Source organism: Cricetulus griseus, chromosome 7 (assembly GCF_003668045.3).
Source record: "Cricetulus griseus strain 17A/GY chromosome 7, alternate assembly CriGri-PICRH-1.0, whole genome shotgun sequence".
Taxonomy (NCBI): domain Eukaryota; kingdom Metazoa; phylum Chordata; class Mammalia; order Rodentia; family Cricetidae; genus Cricetulus; species Cricetulus griseus.
Genome location: NC_048600.1, coordinates 703,592 through 726,910, shown reverse-complemented (window position 1 = coordinate 726,910; position 23,319 = coordinate 703,592). Strand labels below are relative to the sequence as shown.

The 23,319-nt window shown below is 39.0% G+C and overlaps 1 protein-coding gene across 6 annotated transcripts in view; it reads right to left on the bottom strand.

Moving 5' to 3' along the window:
* Znf326 (zinc finger protein 326) overlaps positions 1-23,319 on the bottom strand; it is a 41,233-nt gene that overhangs the window by 6,850 nt on the left and 11,064 nt on the right. For all 6 annotated transcript variants that reach the window (XM_035447859.1, XM_027425886.2, XM_027425887.2 and 3 more), the window contains 4 exons: positions 21,854-22,052; positions 10,176-10,287; positions 3,439-3,586; positions 2,347-2,446 (listed from right to left, as the gene is read on the bottom strand). In XM_035447859.1, the coding sequence (XP_035303750.1) occupies positions 2,347-2,446; positions 3,439-3,586; positions 10,176-10,287; positions 21,854-22,052 (559 nt within the window). The remainder of the gene's footprint in view (positions 1-2,346; positions 2,447-3,438; positions 3,587-10,175; positions 10,288-21,853; positions 22,053-23,319) is intronic.

Below are 23,319 nucleotides of genomic sequence, written 5' to 3'. Positions count from 1 at the left end.
CAGGGTAAAGAAACAGACTTGCTCAACACGCATAACTGAACTAGAGGACACAGCGCCGCAGATGAAGGGGAGCACCAGGACAACTATCCCTTCTGCTGGGGGGGGGGTGTGCAGCAGATCTCCTTTTCAAGAAAAACCCAAGTATTTTTAAGAGTTTGTTTCCCTGTGAATTAAAGAGTGGCAAAAAAATTGACAGTTTTGGGAGATATGCTGAGTTTTTTAAATTTAGATTTATTTTACATTTTTTTTATTTTTATTTTCTTTTATTAGTTCAAATTAGGAACAAGCTTGCTTCAGATGTCAATCCCTTCTCCCACTCCCTCTCCCTCCCCTCCCCCCCAACATCCCACCTGCCCCTAGCCATCTACCCTCTACTCCCCAGGCAGGGGAAGGCCCTCAAAAGGGGCTCCCCAAAGTCTACCACATCATCCTGGGCCAGGCCTAGGCCCTTCCCCATGTGTCCAGATCAAGAGAGCATCCCTTCATATGGGATGGGCTCTCAAAAATCCCTTCTTTTTTTTTTTTTAAGGCCTTACATATTAAATACAGTGTGTTACCCCTGTACAAATGGAAAAAAATTAAGTTCAACATTTCTAGAACATTTATTTTACATTTTTAATTATGTGCATATGTGTGTCTGTGTGGGTAGTGTGTGTCTCCTAGTGCCCAAGGAGGCCAGAAATGTTCAATCCTCTTGGAGCTGGAGTCACAGGTAGTTGTGAACCAATGGCTTCTCCACAACAGTCCATGCTCTTAACCCTGATCTGTCTCTCCAGCCCCAAAACGTTGGTATTATATTGACTACTGAAGGGATGTTAACAGGCAACTGAATGAATGAAACAAGATATCAGAAAACAGATGTGTGCTAGATCTACAGACATAAGTGATTTACACATACATGTTAATTTAAACGGAAAGAAATATGAAGGGACATAATAATGAAGATGACTGATGAAGTACAAAGACTAAAAACAAACCAAGGGGATTAAAAGAATATTAGGCTAGTAAGGTGATGAGAGGGAATTTTTTTTTCCCACGATTTTCCCAAGATTCACAAGCAGGGAGTAAAAGGAAAATGCTACCGAGATGATTTAAGAAAAAAATTTTTGGGCAGGGCATGGTGGCTTGAACATGTAATTCTAGCACTCAGGTGCTAAAGAACTGCTGCACATTCAAGGCCAGGCTGTTCTACTAGTAAATTCCAGGCCAGAGACTATGCAGTAAGACCGCACCTCAAGGGACCACATGGTGAGAGTAGAAGCTGATGACTCCGTGTAACTGATGAGCCTAAGGAAGGAGGCATCAGCATGGATGAGGATTACAGAAACATGGTTGTTGTGTTAGGAGGATTACAGAAACATGGTTGTTGTGTTAGGAGTATGTAGTGTTCAGCACTGCAGCTGTTGCCTAGAAAACAGTTGTTGAAAGATAAAAAGAAAAGGCAAGCTATGTAGAGTTGCCATGCTTTTGTTCTTTTGTTTTTAGTTTTGAAAATAAGAACAGGCTTATAGGCTTCAGAGATGGAATCAAAAGAGAAGGAAAGGTTGGAACACACAAGAGTTAGGCATATGAATTTCACAGAACGTAACAGAGCTGCAGAGAACGCTCAGAGATTCTTACAGGGACCTGAGTCTACATCAGCAGCTCTGAGAAACTCCAGCTCCAGGGCATCTCAAGGCCTCTTCTGGCCTCTGTGAACACCACAGTCACCACCAACTCCCCTGCCCATATGATTACAGACAGAAACAGATAGACAGACACAGAGTTAAGAAAAACAGAAGGCAAATTAAAGAAGTCTCACTCACTGAAAGCACTGGTTCTCAGCCTGTGGGTCTTGGCCCTTTTGGGGTCCCCTAACAGATACCTACATCACAATTCCTAAGTGTAGCACAATTACAGGAACAAAGTAGCAATAAAATTATTTTATGGTTGGGGGGGTCACCATAACATGAGGAAGGAATTTTCCTCTAGACCAGTGGTTCTCAACCTTCCTAACACTGTGACCCTTTAATATAGTTCCTCATGTTGTAGTGACCCATCCATAAAATTATTCTATTGCTACTTCATGACTGTAATTTTGCTACTGTTATGAACTATAATATAAATATTTTTGGAGACAGAAGTTTGCCAAAGGGGCAGGAACCCACAAGTTGAGAATTGCTCCTCTATACTGAAGGAAAAGAGGTAGCTTGTAAGCATGGAAACAAGAAGTTAGGAAGTCTGTTCTGACAAACCAGTCAGAACTACAGCAAGTGCAACTGTGCCCTGCATCAATCTCAAAGGTCTTAGGTTGTGATACATAAAATACAAATGTAAATTTATAAAACAACTTGACAAAATACTCACCTTCCATAACATCTTTTTCAATTATTTTGTAAGCTTCTGGGTGATTAAGTGTCTGTTGCTTACGAATAGATGCTTTTTTAAATTTATTCACCATACATTCCTAGAAAATAAACAGAAAGGATGCAAACTGTTTCCAAGGAGCACCTACCATATGCTCAGCACCACAATGACCTACCACTAAACTAATCTCCTCTCACAAGAGACCCGAAATTCACTTGGAGAAACTATCATGAATCACTGGGAACCACTTCACTTTCGTAACATCTTCGGGCATCTGGAGAAAGATTAGGAACTGGACAGTGCCCTTCTTGTTAAGTGGGTGAACCATAAAAGACAAAGAGGAACCCATTATGGGAAAGTTACAAGAACCAATTTTAGTAAGGACACAACTCTTCCAAGTACAGAGGTCTGAGTGAACACTGCACTGCTAACTCTCTACCAGCCCAAATTAATTTTGTGCATAGTCAGTAGTCCAGCTTGAGCCACTTTTTGTTTAGTTTGCTTTTCCAAGTCCCCTGAGTATCTCTGCATTCTTGGCATTTCCACCTAAACAGACTATCCTGTGCACCTGTGAACATGTTTTCTTTTCAATTATAGTTATGCTTGCACTCTTCAAAATAATGTATTAAACTGACAATCACATAGGAAAATACAAAGACACCAGACAGTTGCCTGTCTTCCTGGCTCAGCATTCTGACTCTGCTACCTAGTAACAAGGTCATTAAGCTTCTATGGACATGATCTTCCAAACATTACTTGAAAAAAAAAAAAAGAATTATGGATGTGCATCTGAAATGAAGAATTAATGTACTGATCATACTTCCAGGCACAATGGATTCTACTGGACTAATAGATGAATCCAAATCAACATACAATGACTAAAAGAACTCTTTTTCTGGCAACTTTCTCAGAAATGACTATGAAAAATGATTTCTCACATTACAAATTCTAATACAGAATTCACAGCTAATTAATTTAACAACTTTTCTAAATTAAACTTTTAGAAACATAAAAAGATGAGAAAGAAATTGTAAAAAGTAAAATAAATTCAGATCAAATAAAATGCTTCTCATTTCAAAAACATCTACTTACATGTAAAAACTCCATAATTACTTTATCAAATTTGGTTTGTTTCTGAATATGATCTAGTGTTTCCTGGTGTGAAGAGCTTTCCAGATGCAGCTCAATATCTTTTTCTTCAAAGGTTCGAAATTTACAAAATGAACATGTGAATGCCATTCTACAAAGAAAAAAAATTTCTTTAAATATTACCTTATTCATTTAGATCATCTAAAACTAATTTTACTAGCTGAAATAAATTTCTTTTTAGAACTCTGAAATTAAGGAAGAGAAAAAAATATTTTTTAAGTACCTAAGGACGAATAGTCTTTAAAGTCCTTTGCATTTTAAGCCTCTGGGTATGAAAAGAACCAATAAGGTGATGACCTCAAGTCTCAGGCATTCAAAAGCTAAAGTTAATATAAAGAAGCATCGAGTTCCAAAATCCCACAACAAATTTTACACTCTGGCCCATCCTCAAGTCTCTAAACCATCAGCAAAGCCAGGCAGACACAAACAATTATTCAATGTCATGGAGCTCTGGGGATGTACCGTCCCCCAACAACTGTCAGGATAACTGACAGGCCTAGACTGCACAAATACATATTATTTAGAAGATGAAATTCCAACCCAGAATTAATTGCTCTATAAATTTCTTACTTTCTATGTATGCTGTTATTTCTTTTTCCTTAAATGATGACAACAGTCTCCTAAATGGGTTCTGACTCAGTTTCCACTTTCCAAGGATCTTTTCACACTGCTATTAGACTTATTTGCTGAATTAACTTAGGAGTTAACTGCTCAATTTATATCACATCTCCATTTGTGATCTTGGGCAAGTTATCTAGTTTCTCTGGCCTCTGCAGTCTCCACAGAGGCTCCTGTCATAGAGTCATTCAGTGACTTAGCATTACTTCCTACAACAGGCATTAACACATCACTGCTTAAATGCTTCCCTGACTCCCTAACACTCAAACACCAAACACAAAGATGCCTTCAGCTGCTCTCCAGAATACTTTCTTATCTCTACTCTCTTTTTATCAATGTCCACTAATCTCATTTAACAATACATAGCACACACTATGTCTTTAATAAATGTTTTAATTGTGTTACACTTTTAAATCACTAGTTCTTTTCAATCCAGTTTTCTACTTTTGAAGATCAGTAAACACCTACTTCTTTGCTTTTACCTCACAGCACATGACCTACCTAGACTGCTTCACACAATTCTTGCAATTCTACCATTCTTAGAGCCGTTCAAATACACCTCCATCGTGTTGCCTCCTGGAATTTACTGCCACTCTGATTTAGAAGTTAGTGCTAATAAGACTGACTACTTTGTATGTCTCTTCTGGCACTTCACCACATGCTGCTGCTTGCACATACTTCTTGCATATGCCTCTCACCTTCTGTATTATACTGAAAGCATCCAAATAACAAGAAACCTGTCCAAAAGTAGGCATTTACTATCCATCTCAAAGCTTCCTAACAAAGTAAAACTGCTAAAACTGTTCTGGTAAATAACTGTACACATGACTGCAGATGTAATTCACTGGTAGTGAATTTCTTTAACATGTATTAGGTCCTGGTTTAACCATCAGTACTGTTTTTTTTAAGCCTAAGATACGATAGGGTATTTTTAAAGATTCATAGTGTATAAAATGACAATTCAACTGAAATTGTAATGTTATAGGGAAAAATGCAAATTTCAGCTATTTTATTTTCTCCAAATTGCAATGTTTTTTCTACTAACACAGTTATACCACATTCAAATCTATTTTCAAATTTTAATAGAAAAAGTACTCATAGGATAATTAAATACAACTGTTAACCTTACAATGCACAGTCATATTTAGACTTATATATATTTAACATAAACTGTTTAATTCATTCCCACAATACATTAACATATCTATTATCTATGCCAATCAGAATTTAAAGAGATAAGCAGGGGAGGGACAAAGACCAAAAAGCAAGGGTGCTGTTAAAACTATAACTATAGCTGGGCGGTGGTGGCTTATGCCTTTAATCCCAGCACTCAAGAGGCAGAGGCAAGTGGATCTCTGTGAGTTCGAGGCCAGCCTGATCTACAGAGCGAGTGCCAGCATAAGCTCCAAAGCTACACAGAGAAACCCTGTCTCCAAAAACCAAAACAAGGGCTGGAGAGATGGCACAGAGGTTAAGAGCACCGACTGCTCTTCCAGAGGTCCTGAGTTCAATTCCCAGCAACCACATGGTGGCTCACAACCATCCGTTATGAGATCTGGTGTCCTCTTCTGGTGTGCAGATATATATGGAAGCAGAATGTTGTACACATAGATAAATAAAATCTTTAAAAAAAAAAAAAAAACTGTAACTGCACCACCCAGCCAGACCTCCCCTGTCCTCCTCCAGAGTCTGGCCCAGCGAGTCTCCCTGACCATTTTTGCCAGAACACTCCCTACCTACCTGTCATCCCACAGGCTCCTCCATGCAACCTCCAACCTTTGCAAAACCCACCCTGATTCAAGGCCCCATATTCCAGACTTAGACCAGGTGCACATCCTGTACATCAACCCAATGCTTCTCACTTCATCCCACCCAAGCCATTTCCAACCTTTAGGTCCAATCAATCCATCAACACATCCTCTCTTCTGCCCCAACCTGTTCTCTCCATATCAGACTTAGAACTGACAAAAGAAGTCCACATGCCCAGATCTCACTGCAAAAATACAAACAATATGAAAGATCAAGCCAGCATCTCCTCTCCTACCAGTTCTGCTCAAATACTTGCACAAAAGATACGTAGTAGATGGACGCCACAACACAGAATTGAAAAGAACAATCATAAACTTCATCAAGGAATTCAAGAAGCTTAAAGAAAACACAAAGAGCCAGGTGTTGGTGGCACACGCCTTTAATCCCAGCACTCAGGAGGCAGAGGCAGGCGAATCTCTGTGAGTTCGAGGCCAGCCTGGTCTCCAGAGAGAGTGCCAGGATAGGCTCCAAAGCTACACAGAGAAACCCTGTCTCAAAAAACCAAAAAAAAAAAAAAAAAAAAAAAAAAAAAAAAACCAAAAAAAAAAAAAGAAGAAGACACAAAGAAACATCTCAATGAAATTAAAGAAGCAGAATTTAAGGAAAAACAAATGCCTCATGATGCCCAAGAAAGCAAAGACAAGGCTGAAGGAAATGATGATGGCAATCCAGGACTTGAGAACAAGATTCAATAAGGAGACAGAAACAATACAGAGAACTCAAGCTAAAATGAAGATGGAAATAAAATCTCCAATAACACAACTAAATCTCAAAGGAAAACTTTCCAAGTAGAAAGAATCAAGCAGAAGATAAGACTATCAGGATGCAAAGTGGAGGGCCTAGACCAAATAAACAAAAACAAAACCACAGGGAAGAAACATGCAGGAAAAAGTGGAACACCATGAAATAATCAAACCTTCAAATTATAGACACAAACAAGGCAGATGAATCCCAAGTTAAATGGCATAGACCAAAACCTTCCCAAACTAAAAGACACACCCATACAAATACAAGTACACAGAACACCAAATAGACTATAGACCAGAAAAGAAACTTCCTATTGAAAGTGAAATGAAAGCTACAAGAGTAAAACACAAGTCACATATAAAGGAAAACCTGTAGAAACCTGCTGGTTTCTCAAGGGAAACTATGAAATAAGCTTGAAGCAATACATTTTAAGTCCTAAAAGACTATGTCAGCCAGCCCAGACTAATATACCTAGCAAAACTCTCCATCATGATTGAAGGAGGAAGAAAAACTTCCCACAGTATATGCAGTATAAAACATGACCAACAAACCAAACCTAAGGAAAACATAGGAAACACTAATTTGGGCCGGAGAGAGGAATGCCCATAGCCTGGTCTATAGAGTGAGTTCCAGGACATTTTATTATAGTACTTTTGTCCACCCTTGTACTCTAAAGCAGTGTCTGTCTTTAAAGATAAGATGTCCTTCTTATAGACAACAGATAGATGGATTTTGTGCCTTGATGAAGTCAGTCAGCCTTTGATTGGAGGAAGCAAACAGGCATCACTATGCCATTATCTGACAAAATAGATTTCAAACCAAAACCAAACAGAATAAATAGAGGAACACCTCATTCTGATAAAAGGGACTATTAACCAAGAAGACATTACCATCCTAAACATATGTGCACCAAACTCTGGAGCATGCTATTTCATAAAATATGTACTGCTAGATTTAATGACACAGATTAGTAGGGAATTTCAGCAGGGCTGTGTTGACACACACCTTTAAACTTTGCACTCAGGAGGCAGAGGCAGGCAGATCTCTGAATTCAAGGCTAGCCTGGTCTACAGAGTGAGTGCCAGAACAGCCAAGGCTACAGAGAAACCTTGTCTCAACACACACACACACACACACACACACACACACACACACACACACACACACACAGACAGAGTAGGGGATTTTAATACCCCATTTTTTCCCAATAAACAGGTCTAAAACAAGGAAACAGAGAAACATCAGATTTAATTAAATGGATTAACAGATACACAGAATATTCCACCCAAACAACAAAAATATACATTCTACCCAGGAGCACGCTGAAACTTAGAGTATACCCTGAGAAACAAGACAAATCTTTACAAATTCAAAAGTACTGAAATCATTCCTTATATCCTGTTTGACCACAATGCAATAAAACTTGAAGCTGACAGCAAGTATCCATTGCTGAAGATGAGAGAGAGGAGAAATCAAGAAAGAAATAAAAAAATTTCCTGGAGTTAAAGAAAAATGAAAACACAGCAAAACCTCTAGGATACATTGAAAGCAGCCTATGAAGAAAATTTGTAAGTCTAAGTACCTAATGAGAATGATGCAAGTCAAAAGATTTGGAAAAAAGAACAAACCAAATCCAAAGCCAATCAGCAGCAAGAAATAATAAAATGAAAGATGAAGTAGAAACAAATAAAACAGTACAAAGAATCACTAAATCTAGTCTATTTAAGAAAATAACCAAGATTGACAAACCCATGGCTCAACCAACCAAAAGAAAGAATAAGAAAAGAGGACAAATTAACAAAACCAGAAATGATCAAAGAAACATTACAACAGACACCAAAGAAATTCAGAATATTATAATGGAATATTGTAAAACATGGACTTCATTAAGCTGGGAAACCTGAAAAAACGGGTGAATTTCTACATTCTGCCGGACCACCAAAATTAAACCAAGAAGTCAGCAACCTCAATGGACTCATAACAAATGAAGAATGAAATAGTAAAAAGAGCTTTCCAGCTAAAACAATTTTTTTTAAAAAAGAAAAATGAAAGGAACAGTCACAGCAGAACTCTACCAAACATTCAGCAAATCCTTCTTCAATAAAAAAAATTCAACAAAGAATTCTTCAACCCAATTCAAAAGAACAGAAACACAAGCCAGTGCCATTCTAATAATAAAACCAGGTAAAGACAGCACCCCACCTCCAAAAAAAAAAAAAACAAAAAAAAACTACAAGTTAATATCCCTGGTAAACATAGACTCAAAAATACTCAATAAAGTATCTGCAAATAGAATGCAAACCTACATTAGAAAGATTATCTACCATGACCAGCTTGGCTTTATCCCGGAAACGAATGCAGGGTTGGTTCAATATATACAAGTCAGTAGATGTACTAAGTCACATAAATGAACTTAAAGACAAAAATTAAATGCAGAAAAACTGACAGACTCCAACAAACCTTCAAAATTAAAGTGGCCTCTTCTGGACCCCCTTGGATACCCACCCACACATACACACAAATGAGACTTAAAATGATCTAAACTGACTCTAAAATTTATTGTTCAATCAAATCTTTTTATTTAGTACATCATATGTATAATATATATATATATATATATATGTATATATATATATATATATATATATATAATACTCATATAAATGCAGTCTGTTTACAGGCTAATAATGCTGTCATTTGCCTATCATATGTGTTTTCAGGTTTGGGAATCATGTTAGCACTCATCAGTGTGCTTTATTAGGACATTTCTCTCCATATACGGTCCTATGTCCTTGAAACAGGATCTCTCCTGAGTACTGAACTAAGCTGACAACCAGCAAGCCTCAGCAACCCTTCTCTATGTGACTCCTGACAAAAAGCACAGCCATACCACCTTCCTGTGGGTGATGGGGATTCTAAAACGGGCCCTCATGCTTGTGCAGTGTGCACTCTTACCCAATGGTCCATCTCCCTTCCCCCACATCATAGCCCTTTAGTGCTGCAGTATCTAAAATTTCTTCAGAATTTTCTCTGGCATCTCTTTTGGAAATAACTTATACATCAGGTTTTTCCAGGCAAGAGAATCACTATGTCTCTGTACAACCAAAGCTCAAGACAGTGGTCTTTGCCTCCAGCGCCCAAATGCTCAGACTGTAGGTATGCACCAACATACTTGATTTATGCCTTACTGAGTACTGAGTAGCTCCCACAGGGTAGTGTGTACTACAGGCAAACCCTCAACCAACTGCGGTACACCTAGCTCCGCACCTTTGTTTCTTTAGTCAAATAACTTTTTCATAGTCTACTTCATATATTTGCCATTTCTGAGAAACTCTTCTTTTAAAATAGGTTTTAGTGTGTAGCCTAGTCTGAACTAAATTAACATCCTCCCACCATAGCTTCACAAGTAGAGATTACAGGATATGGTAACTGCTTAGGACAGGCTCCAAGCTTAGAAACCAAACTGTCTTTTAATAAGCCTCATTTTTGATTTTGTGAACACAAACCTGTATCCATCTCCATATTTCTCACTGTTTTTCTCTCTTCTACGTCTTTGCTTCTCTCGCCGAGCCTCAATTCGCCGTTTCTCTTCTTCTTCATTTTTAGGATCAGTTTTTGCTAAGATATTAGAAAAAAAACTTCACTTTAATACACTGTAACTTTTTTTATCTGCTTCATTTCTATGTGATTATTTGAGGCATATTTTTGTTTAAATCTGCTCATTTTTGCTGTTGCTTTCCAAAATGGATAGCATCCATAGAGCCTAAAAACTCATCTCGCACACTTTAAGAAACACTGAAGGAGCCTGACCTAGATAAACCTCCAGTTCAACAGAGAGGTCTGGATGCCAAAAAAAAAAAAAAACTTACATTTACATTGTGGGAGTGGTCTCAAATTTTCTTAAAATGTGTTATCTATAGGACTCCAAAATAAAAGCAATTTTTAAAAATTTGTTCTAGGGTAAAATAGACAAAACATAAAATGTCCCATTCAACCCATGCTGAAGTGCTGAATTCAGTAATGCGAACAGCGCTCCTATGTTGTGTCAACAACACCACATCTAGTTTCAGCTTTCTTTCACCATTCCAAATAGTAAGTGTAGCCACTGAACAGCCACTCCCCTCTTCAACTCAACTCTAAGGTATTAGCAATTCCTCATTGCCTCTCTGTACTCTTCAGTATTTGATTTAAATAGACTCAGTAACTATTTTTAGTCTTGCTTTTATTTAGTATGTTTTCAAAGTTCATTAGTGATACCATGTATCAGTATTTCACTCTTACAATTTAATACTCTACTGTATGAATATATATTCATTGAAGAAACACTAATGTGCTATACACTTAATACACCCATCTCTACTGTGTAATGATTCCTATGTTTACAGCCTTGCCAACACTGGTTATCCCACCCACTCACCCCTACGTCCCATTATACCACCCTAGTGGGTATGGACTGGTATGACTGGTAGTTCTATACTTGGGCTGCAGAGATGGCCCAGTAGTTAAGTGTACATACTGTTCTTGTAGAAGACCCAAGTTCAATTCTCAACAGACATGTCCAGCAGTTAATAATGAAGGGACCAGCTTCCCTTTTGGCAGCCATAACAGCCGAACACGTGCTTCTATGACCTTGTCCTAGATACTAGAAAGTCAGATGCCTGCCTCGTGACAAGGAACCAATCAGAAGTTAGCTGGTGGCGCTATGCTTTACGACCCTGGGTGTGCTTTACAGACAAGTGCACAGCAATGACGCACAAAGTATAGCAACCACCCTGGGAGGGCCTATGGGCCATAACAACCAGTTGACCAATCAACACAGGGCAAGCCCTCCAAGCCTGGAGGCACACCAATCCTGAGCCTGTGCGTACCCCTAGACACTCCCCTTACGCTGTCCTATAAGATCTCTTGGGAGGCCCTAGGAGCCGTCTTTTGCTAGCCATCCGCCATGGTGGGTGGGTGAAAGACCCGAACTAACATGGGATTAGCTCATTAAATTACAATAAAGCCTCGTGCAGTTTGCAGCAAGCTCTCAAATCCGCCTGGTGATTGGGGTGACCGCGAACGTGGCCTGGGACCCCGGGTACTTGAGTTTTCCGGGGGTCTAACAATAACTGCCTGTGGCTCCAGTTCCAGAGAATCGGAGACCTTCTTCTGGACTCTTTAGAGACATACAAACATAAGTGGGAGAGGAGAAGATCTTACTGGGCTAGGGATAGGCTCCATTGGTAGAGTGACTGCCTAACATTCACGAAGCCCTGAGTTCAATCTCCAGAACCACATAAACCCATGTGTGGTACATGATTGTCACAGTTACAAGATTGAAGCAAGGGATCAGGAGCTCAAGGTCATATGTAACTACATAGCAAGTTTGAGGCCAGCCTGGACTACTTGAAACACCATCTCAAAAAAAAGAATCTTACCTACTTGCCCTTAAGCTTCCTTAAAACTTTGAACTTGACTATAAATAAGTATTTATTAAGCACTTGCTATGCTTGTGTAATGAGTTTCAAAATTATACAAAATTGATACCCTGAAGATAAATACTTAGATTATTTTTAGTGTTTTGTAAGAGTTTATCTGTATATTCGTAAACCATTTGAACACCTTCAGATTTTCCTCTAACCTTCACTCTATTAAAAAAAATCTAATTATATTATTTCAAACAAGAATTTCTGGGGGCTGGAGAGATGACTCAGCTATTAAGAGCACTGTTCTTCTAGAGGTCTGAGTTCAATTTCCATCAACCACATGGTGGCTCACAACCATCTATAGTGGGATCTAGTGCCCTCATCTGGCCTGCAGGCACACAAGCAGGTAGAAAAGTGTATACATATAATAAATAAATAAATAAATAAAATCTTGAGGAAAAAAAAAAACAATTTCAGCATACCACATGCTAAAACTATGTAGTTTTACCTCAAAAGAAAAGCATATATATGACTTAGGCTGGCCTTGTACTTTCATAGCTAAGAATGACCTTAAACCTCTGGTCCTGAAAACACTAGGGTGACAGTTGAATCATCTAAGTTATGCAGTGCTGAGGCTCCAACCCAGGACTCTTGCATAGTAGACCCACACTTTATCAACTGAGCTATACAGCCCCAATCCTGATTTTTTACAAAATATTTAATCTATATTTATCATATGTCACAATACATCACATCCTAATAAAGACATCTGTTAAATGTTCATTTCATTCCTGATTGTGGCTTAATTTTAACTTCATTAATAAAACTCACAATGAGTTTTATTAAAAAGAGGAGGAGGGACATATACCTGCTCTATAAGCATTTTCTGGATGAAGCTTTGCAATAGTTAACTATAAAATATAACTTCTTTGTAACTCTGCTCAAAGAGGAGCCCCTGAATTGCCTAGTACCCCTAAGGTGAGGTAAAATTTATGTGGCAAATAACCATCTACTAAGGAGCACAGTATAAAAGGCATGCCCAACACAAGCTCCCTTAGTAACAGGTCTTCACAAATTGTTATTTCTTAGTAAATCACACACATATTAATTATAAAGCACAACAAAAAGATTTATATGCAGTATTTAATCTTGAATTTTATATTCATTGTATCTGGAGAAAAGAATCTAACACTGTATTTCCCACTTTTAATGATAAATTAAAATGTCTGTAATTAGAAAAGATTTTTAATTATTTCTATTTTATGTGTATGAGTGGTTTTTTGCCTGCATTTAAGTTCACCACATGAATAATGTGTATGCAGTGTCCACAGAGGCCAGAATTGAAGTTACAGTTTTTGCTTTCATCTGGGTGCTAGGAACCAAACATGGGTCCTCTGCAGAAGCAATGAGCACTCTTAACCACTGAACCATTTCTCCAGCCCTGGGAAAAAGTTGTTTAAAATTAGAAGGGAGAGAGCTGGAGAGCACTAACTGCTCCTTCAGAGGACCCAAGTTCAATTCCCAGCACCCATATAGCAGATCACAACTGTCTGTAACGCCAGTTCCAGAGGGTTCAACAACCTCACACAAACATACATGCAGGCAAAAAAATACCAATGCACATTAGATAGATAGATAGATAGATAGATAGATAGATAGATAGATAGATAGATGGATATATGATAGTTAAATATAGGTAGATGATAAATTATAGGTAGATAGATGATAGATAAATGATAGATGGATATATGATAGTAAGATATAGATGATAGATGATAGGTAGGTAGGTGGATGGATGGATGGATAGATAGATAGATAGATAGATAGATAGATAGATGATTCATAGACAGGGAGGAAGGGAAGGAGGGAGTTGATGAGGTGGCTCAGTGGGTGAAGAGTACCTACTACTGCACAAGTGCTGAGGCCTAACCCTGAATCCAAAGGGTGTAGCCATATTGGTGTCTAAAACCCCAAAACTTTGGGGTGTGAAGGAGAATTAGGGGGTTGCAGTCTACCAGTTTAACTTGATTCAGTTAAGGACTTTGTCTCAAAGACATAAGATAAATGAAAAGCAAGATGGTGCTGGAGGCTTCAGAGGCCTGCCTTGCCAGGGCCTTGATCTCCCAGAGTGAGCACTGGAGAGCCTCTCCTCCAGCCTAGTGAGGCAGTACCAAGACAGGACTGTGGCACTCCCATCCAGCAGGCACCATGACTGGGATCATCAAGAAACAGATCCAGGACTCAGGGAAGTGCTTTGACAACACAGTGGCTTGGTGAGGTCCACAAAGGGCCCAGGTGCACCAGAAAATGCGAGACAACACAGAGAAGCCTAGTGACAAGACACCCTGTGCCTGTGTGGTCATGGTGGGAAGTGCTAAAAAAGTGGTAGAATGATAGGAGAGATGGCTGCAGTATTTGGGTGAGCTGCTCAGGGTGGCTGAGGATGCAGGAGAGCTTCGGGCTGACCAACTCAGCTACCATGCCGTCCTGATCCAGAGCTCTGAGTTAGCGCACCCCAGCATCCACACCATCTATGAACTGCTAGAGCACAAGAAAGGGCCAGTCCTGTTGCTGCAGGATCCCCATGACACAGGACAGCACCAGGACATCCAAGAGAAGATGATACTAGTGAGAATCCAGTATTGATAGCGTAGTAGAACCAGACCAATGACTCATTGCAATGAATATTTGCAAATAAAGATGTATGGACTGAATGGTATGCTGTGTGGCTCACTGTGACACACTTTAGCTTCTGTGACAAGATTTTTTTCCCCCTTTTAGTGAGGAGGGTTTCAAGGACAGATATGAAGGGACAGGAAATGAGTGAAATTTTTTAAAAAATCATAAAGTTTAAAAAAAAGACAAAGAATGACAGAGCAAGAAACCCACAATTGTCCCCTGTCTTCTGCATATGCACACTCAGATATTCATAACACACACACACACACACACACACACACACACACACACACACAGAGAGAGAGAGAGAGAGGATGTTGGGCTGGGGAGATATAGGGTAAAATGTAGCCAAATAAACAAAGACCTGAGTTTAGACCCCTAACATCCACTTAAAAATCTGGGCAGGGTGACAGACACCTGTCCTCCAAGCACTGGAGAGGCAGACAAAGAAGAGTCTTTGGAGTTTGCTGGCCAAACAATCAAACCAAAATGGTAAGTTCCAAGTTCACCAACAAACCCCATCTCTAAACAAATAAACAAACAAACAAACTAAAGAAGGCGCTTTATGTTGACCTTTGGTGTCTGCATTCATGAACACATGTTCCCCCAACCCCTATTCCCACACACATAACACACACAAAAAAATAAATAAATCAGGTCCAGTGGCCTGTGTTTGTACCTCAAGCACCTGGAAAGTGGAGATAGGAGCATGTAGAGTTTAAGTTCATCCTCCATTACAAAGCAAGTTGAAGGCCAGCATGGGATAAATATATTCAGAAATAATTAAATATAAATAAATATAGATAAATAGATTATAGGAAATGACATGAAGCAAATTCTGCTATGATTGTGACATTAGGCACAGAGTTTTTAGACACAGAAGCAGCTTTAGAACAAATTCTGGCTTTGCCACTTACTGGTGGTTGACCTGCGAAGCAAATAACTCATCTGTCTTTGTCAGTTTTAGACAGTTTGACACACACAACTACCTCTCATCAGTGTGGCTTGAAATTTATACCATGTAATGCATGTATACTCTTTAACACAGTGCCCATGTGCAAGAAGCATTCAGTAAATACTAGGTTACTATTAACAGTTAAAATTTTGGCTGGAAAGATGGCTAAGCAGTTAAGAGCCCTAGCTGCTCTTCCAGAGGTCCTGAGTTCAATTCCAGCAATGACATGGCAGCTCACAACCACCTGTAATAGTACTTGATGCCATCTTCTGGTGTACAGGTATACATGTAGAACACGGATACATAAAAAATAGAGAGAGATAAATTAAATTTAAAATAAATAAGTCTGGAAAAGGCACCCCAAAAAAGAGGACACAATTTAAAAAAAAACATGTTTTTATTAAACTGTATACACTTAATTTAAATGGAGATAGAATGTAAAAAACAAAACAAAAACACACTGCTGGTATTACAAACTTGTAAGTAGCTACTTTTAAATTAAAACCTATTTAATTAGAACCTATTCTGGGCTCTAGTGTTCTTCCTACCTCTTTTGGGAAGAATTCTGACTAACATCACTTTTCTTTAAAGCAATTCCTTCAATGAGAACACACAATAAGAAGTTCATTGCAGCCAGGCATTGGTGGCGCACGCCTTTAATCCCAGCATTTGGGAGGCAGAGACATAAGAATCTCTGTGAGTTCAAGACCAACCTGGTCTAGGTAAACAGAGCAAGTTCCAGGACAGTCTCCAAAACAATACAGGAAACCCTGTCTCCAAAAACCAAAAAGTAAAATAAACAAAAATAAAAGAAGTTCATTGCAATGCAAACAATGTCTTATTTTAAAACTATACTTAAGAAAACTATAAACTTTTTAACCAAAACAATTTTAAAATAGTCATTCATTGTAATTATCCAAATCTTCTTCAGCTCTAATTCAGTCAGGTACTTGAATAAGATAGATGCTAAATAGCAGTTTGTGTGTGTGTGGGGGGGGGGGGATTTTTAAAAAAAAAAAAGAAATCATCAAAGCAAAATATGAAAAATAAAAACTCAGTATACAGTCAAAAACACACAAAACTTTATGCTTTCTCAGAAAATGCTAACAGACATTTCCTTAGCTTTTTTATTTACATTCTTGTCCTAATCTAATCTGATCAAACATACTTTACCTAATTTAGAATATATATCCACATTGCTAGAGAATACACATATCATTCTTCCTCTCTGGTGAGCCTGGGGAGCAAACTGGCTCTTAAAAACTTTGTCCTTCTAGACATATGTTCAACCATGTTCATAGCAGCATTGTTTGTAATAGCCAGAACCTGGAAGCAACCTAGATGCCCCTCAACTGAAGAATGGAAAGAGAAAATGTGGTACATTTATACAATGGAGTACTACTCAGCAGAAAAAAGCAATGGAATCTTGAAATTCGCAGGCAAATGGATGGAACTAGAAGAAACCATCCTGAGAGAGAGTCCTCATCCAGTGGCTGATGAGAGCAGAGACAGACATCCACAGAAATACACTGAGCTGAAATCTGGAACTTAGTTGAAGAGAGGGAGGAATGAAGAACGAAGGGGTCTGTACCTGGTTGGAGAAACCCACAGAAACAGTTGGCCTGAAAAAGGGAAAGCATATCGACCCCAGATGCTCTTTGGGAGGACAGTACAGGACTAATCCAGCCCCCTGATCATGGATGCCAATGGGGAGGCCCCTGCACTCCTGGGAGCCTCTGGAGGTGGACTGGCGTTTTGCCCTGGTGGGTGGGAGGGACTTCGAGAGCCCATCCCACTTGAAGGGATTCGCTCTGTCTCTGAACACATGGGGAGGGGCCTAGGCCCAGCACAGGAAGATTTGGTGGAGCCCTGGTTGGGGGCCCTACCCTGCCTGGGGAGTGGCGGGTGGATGGGGTGGGGGGTAGGTTGGAGGTGGGGGAGAAGGAATGGGGGGGGGGAGGGAGAGGGAGAGGGAGAGGGAAAGTACATGTGAAAATATTAATAATTTAATAAAAAAAAGCAAAAAAAAAAAACTTTGTCCTTCTAAAGTATAATTAACTCATTTAAAGTGTATCATCCAAAAGACGCACCAATTTGAAAACCAGTAATGTGCACCAATTCAATGGTCATTATTACCCTCAGACCCAAGCAAACAACAATCAACTTTAGAACACATTTATTGGCCCAAAAAGAAAACTTTATCACCTTTCATGTCCCAGATTCCCACTCCACAGACCAAAATGTTCTTTGTCTCTACAAATATCTCTAATTTTGGACAGCTCTTAAGAATACCATCATGCAATATGGACTTCTGTCATTGATTTCTTTCATTTATCATCATCTTTTCAAGGTTCATTCAATTTACCGTGTATATGCTTACTTCATTTTATTTTACAGCTAAATGTCATATTATAGCATACCACATAATATGGACATACCACATTGTATCCAATCATCCCCTGATTGATATCTGGGATTTATTCCCTTTTGACTATACTGTTATCATTTAACAATGGAACTTTCTAGAAAAGACATAGATACCTTGTTGTGTGAACAAGAGAATATACACATACAAACCTAGCTGATGCAATCTACAACACATTTAAGATATATGGCATATACTATGTATATACGCAAGCCATCATTGGCCAAAACACTGTTCAGCACATAACTACATATACTTTTGTGTGGACGGCTAGCTTTGTTCTGGGTTTGTATCTAGGAATGAATTGCTGAGTCATGGAACTCAGTTTAATCATCTGAAGAATGCCACACCCTTTTCAAAGTGCACAGCCTGTTCATATTTTGACAACAGTATAGAAATTTCTCTACAGCTACCAGGCACATTTGCAAAATGCCCATAACTCCAATGATTAGGACCTAATGCAGGAGGATTGCTGAGTTGGTATATGTGCTGCCAAAGCTAGCTTGACCACTGTGATAGTTTCAATGTAAATGGCTCCCATAATCTCATAGGGAATGGCACTACCAGGAGGTGTGGCTTTGTTGAAGTGGAGGAAGTGTGTCACTGGGGAGTAGGGCGATGAGGCTTCCTATGCTCAGGATACAGCTAAAAGTGTGTCAGTCCACTTCCTGTTGCCTGTAAGATGTAGCACTCTCAGTTCCTTCTCCAGTACCACGCCTGCCTGAAGGCTGCCATGTTCCACCATGATGACAATGGACTGAACCTCTGAAACTGTAAGCAAGTCACATCAATTAAATGTTTTCTTTATAAAGCTGTTTCCAATTGGTCCAGTCCTAAAGAGAAACAGTTCACACAACTGTGATTCCCCCCACTTGGGATCACACACCTTTAATTCCAGCACTAGGAAGGTATAAAAGGAAGAAAGAAAGAGTCTCATGTGACTCCAGCCACATGAAAGAAAGGCAGCAGTCTGGGATTGCAGTCTGAGGAGGGTAGTACAGTTTGGCCATGCAATCAGAGAACACAATCGCCTCTTTGGTCTGAACATTAATAGAGATGAGAAATCTCTAGGGTTTGGCTACTTTGTATTTCTGATTTTCAGCTTGAAGCTTGAACCCCAATATCTGTCCCTGGGTTTTTATTATTCATACAACATGTGGTGTCTCTTCACAGCAACAGAAATCCTAAGACAACCATATTGAACTGAAGTCATCTTAGACTACATAGTCAAATACTAAGCCAGCCAGGACTGCAGTGTATGACCACATCTCAAAAACAGAGGAGGGGGGCCTGGCGGTGGTGGCACACGCCTTTAATCCCAGCACTCGGGAGGCAGAGGCAGGCGGATCTCTGTGAGTTCGAGACAAGCCACAGGGAAACCCTGTCTCGAAAATAAAAAAAAAAAATAAAAAAAAATAAAAAAAAACAGAGGAGGGGGAAGGTAGTGAAAAGGCTCAGCAGATAAAATATTTGTTCTACAAGTCTGGCAACTTGACTTTATCCTTAGAATCCACATAAAGGTAGAAGGAAAGAACCAACTGCACCAAGTTGTCCTATAACTTCCAGATGCTCTCTCGCTCAGTAAATCAATTAGGTTTTTTCCTACAGCAAATTCTCCACAGAATTGCTAAGGTTTGTTATCAATCTTTTTTATTCTACCCATTCTGGTGGACATGGCGCATCTAACTGTGGTACTTATGTACATTTATCTGATATGTGACTTTCGATGAGCTGTACATATGCTTATTGACTATTTATATGCCTTCTGGAAGAAATTCTGCACATATTCCTTGCCTATTTTTCAGTTATGTCTTTTTGTTAGCGAGTTAAAGTTCTTTATATAGCCTGGATACAAGTCCTTTCTCAGATACACAGACTGCAAAAAAGTTTTTGACATTTTATGAGGGTAGAAGAAGCAGAGTCTTATCTACCCTAAGTTGACTTCAGACTCTCTGTTCTGCCTCAGGCTCCCAAGTGCTGAGACAACAGGTGTGCACCACAGCACACATAGGTGTGGACCACCACACATACATTTCTTTTTACTTTCTACTGCTGGTGCCTTTGAAGCACAAGAGTTTTTAATTTTGATGAAATCTGGTTTTTTATTTGTTGTGGTGATATCTTGCTTATATAAATAAGGCCTGTCTGAAGGTCAGAGAATGGAGCTTGTCACTAGCTAACCACAGAGGTCTGGAGGTCTGTACAGACAGACAGGAAGTGAGACAGCTGGACAGAAACAGAATATAAAGAGGGAGAAACAGAACTCTCTCATCTGCTGAGACGCTAAGGAGGTAAGGTATAGCAATGGCTTGCTCCTTCTCTCTGATCTCTCAGCATTTTCCTCCATATCTGACTCTGGGTTTTCATTACTTAGACCAATTAAGAACTCCATTTACGATTTGTTGCTCATGCCTTTGGCGGCTAGAGATTTGTTGTTAGAAGCAGTTCTTGCACATTAACCTTTGTATGAGGTTAGTCAGCTAGCTCAACCACTGGCACAAAGACTGTTCTCTCCTCCTCTAAAGAGTCCCAGCAGCTTTGCTAAAACCCGTGCCTCCTTTCCCATCTCTCAGCTCTTCCCACAGATCCATGTGTGTCAGTCACTGTGTCAGTACCACTTTGTCTTAACTATCCTTGTTTTGAATTAGACTGCAATTGTGAAGTGTGAGTCCCTAATCAGTCCAAATCCTGAGGCCTATGCTGAATCTGTAGTCCAAATTTAGGAACTAACACCTTGTGGACAACACGCCTTCCGATCTCATGCAGCCTTCCCTTGAACTGAGACTTCCTACTCTTTCCTCCACCACTGTTGAGTGTCATGCTCTCAGTACTGTCATAGTTGCCTTACTCCTGTCTTAAGAGAGGCCTGAGCTTTCCTAAACTCTTAACAACAGAAAGATGATTCTCTCTAAGAGAAAGAATTTCCACAAGACTAAAGCCAAACTAACTTTCTAGAGCAAACAGCTTTACCTAATGCTGAGGACTAGAAAAATGTTCTTCCGTTTGACCTGATACAGAGAATTCTGTACATTATGACATATACTCCCCCAATAATAAATATAATGTCCGAGAAAAGGGTCTGAACCAAAATCATCTGTAAAAGATAGAAGGAAGACAAGTGGATCTCTGTGAGTTCAAGACCAACCTGATCTACATAGCAAACTCTAGGCTACCCAGGACTATATGGGGAGGGGGATGTTAAAGCTCCACCACACAAAATTAGAGAAAAATAAAATGAAGCAGGGCACATTCATTTTAAAAGTACAACTGGGGCTGGCAAGCTGGATCAGCTAGGAAAGGAACTGGCCACCAAGCCTAATAACCTGAGTTCAATGCTGGGACCTTTACGGTAGAATAACAGAAGTTGTTCTCTGACCTTCCATGTACATGCTGTGGCATGCACATGCCCACATACATACATACATACATGCATACATACATACATACACACACACACACATACACACACACATATACACACACACACACACACACACACACACACATACACACACATATATATACACACACACACACACACACATACATACACACACACATACACACACACACATACACACATACATACATTAAATAGTGACAACTGATTAATAACTACATATGGGGATCCACAGATCTGATTTTCAGTTGGATGATCACAAGTCAATGTGTCATAAACTGTAAAGTGCCCAGAGTCACAGCAACAATCTTACTCACCAGGTGATTTGCTGAGGTTCATCTTCTCCAGAGGCTTTGCTAGTTTAGGTTTCTTGATGAAGGCTCCCCCAGGCTTATTAAATATTTGCATCACTTTTCGTTTTATCCCTCTTGTAGTAGCAATCGTCACACTGGTGGATTTGTTTTGATAGTCAACAATAATTCCAGGTCTATGAACGCTTCCAAAATCACCCATATGCTGTAAATTTGTGAAATCGAGAAACATTAGCATAATGTCAAGATAAAATATGGATTAATAAAATTTTTTGTCATCTAGTCACTAGTTTTCACCTGAAAATTCTGTGGAACTTAACTGAATTTTACATGTCCTCTCTGAGAAAGCACATATAAAAAAATTTATTACATGAACTCAAATCCAATGAATTAATAGTTCCAATATTACAAAGGTGGCTATGTCCTATTTTTTAAATTTTACAATTCAGAATGATGTGAGATCGTAAACACCATGTGCCTGTCAGAGGGTCACCACTTGTACAACTCTCTGACAACTCCTCTTCAGAGTTCCTACTTGATGTCTTCCCATCAAAGACCTTAAAAGAAATCTTTTATTTTACTAAAACCTTGCTTAAAACTAAGATACACAAAGATGATCATACTTGTAGCTTAAATTAAAAAAAAAGATCCAGAAATCGTGTAGGATTTTTCCCTGTTGAAAATGGGAATGAGAAGGCGAGATGGAACATTAGTATGAAATAGGAGAGTTAAAGCATAACCATGCATCAACTTCCAAAACACACTTCAGATAAAGAATTGCATCTGACGTTCCATTCATATTCTTACCTAAAGAAACACATTACAACCCCCAAACCCCAACAAGCAAGTTTACAGACAAAGAGTCACACCAGCAAATGACTCTGTGCCCCTTCCTCTCCCCTTGTCATTAACAAAATCCACTATGCCAGAGGTCATGTCCACAGAAATTTATTCTGCTAATCTTACTTTTAGAAGGTAAAGACTGAGGAGTAATCTGAAGAGAAGGACCCAATGGGAATTGTACAAGTGAAGGTTAAAATGAAGATCCTATCAGTTTATCTACTTGGCTAACAGAAGGAAAGAAAAAGAGTCCACTCAGACTAGAATGGTAAATACAAAGTACAGGAATACTAAGTTTTACATCAAGAAAACAAAATTGATACCTAAGTCCTCATTAAGAAAAAATCCTTTGCCCAAAATATTACACAGCATGGAAGAAGTTCATGTTTCCAAATTTTCAAACTAGAATGTATTTTCAATTTCAAAACCCAAAGCCTAGTACTCCAACTACTTTAATGAACCTACAACCATCAAGTATAGTGGACCAACACTGATGCTAACACATTAGTATATGATTAGAAATATCTATCTAACCTAGGAGATTTACATAAATGTCTCCATTTATGGACACATTAGAAAAATCTTCATTATAAACATTAAAGGTGCAATGCATTTTATGTAAGTAAAGAGTG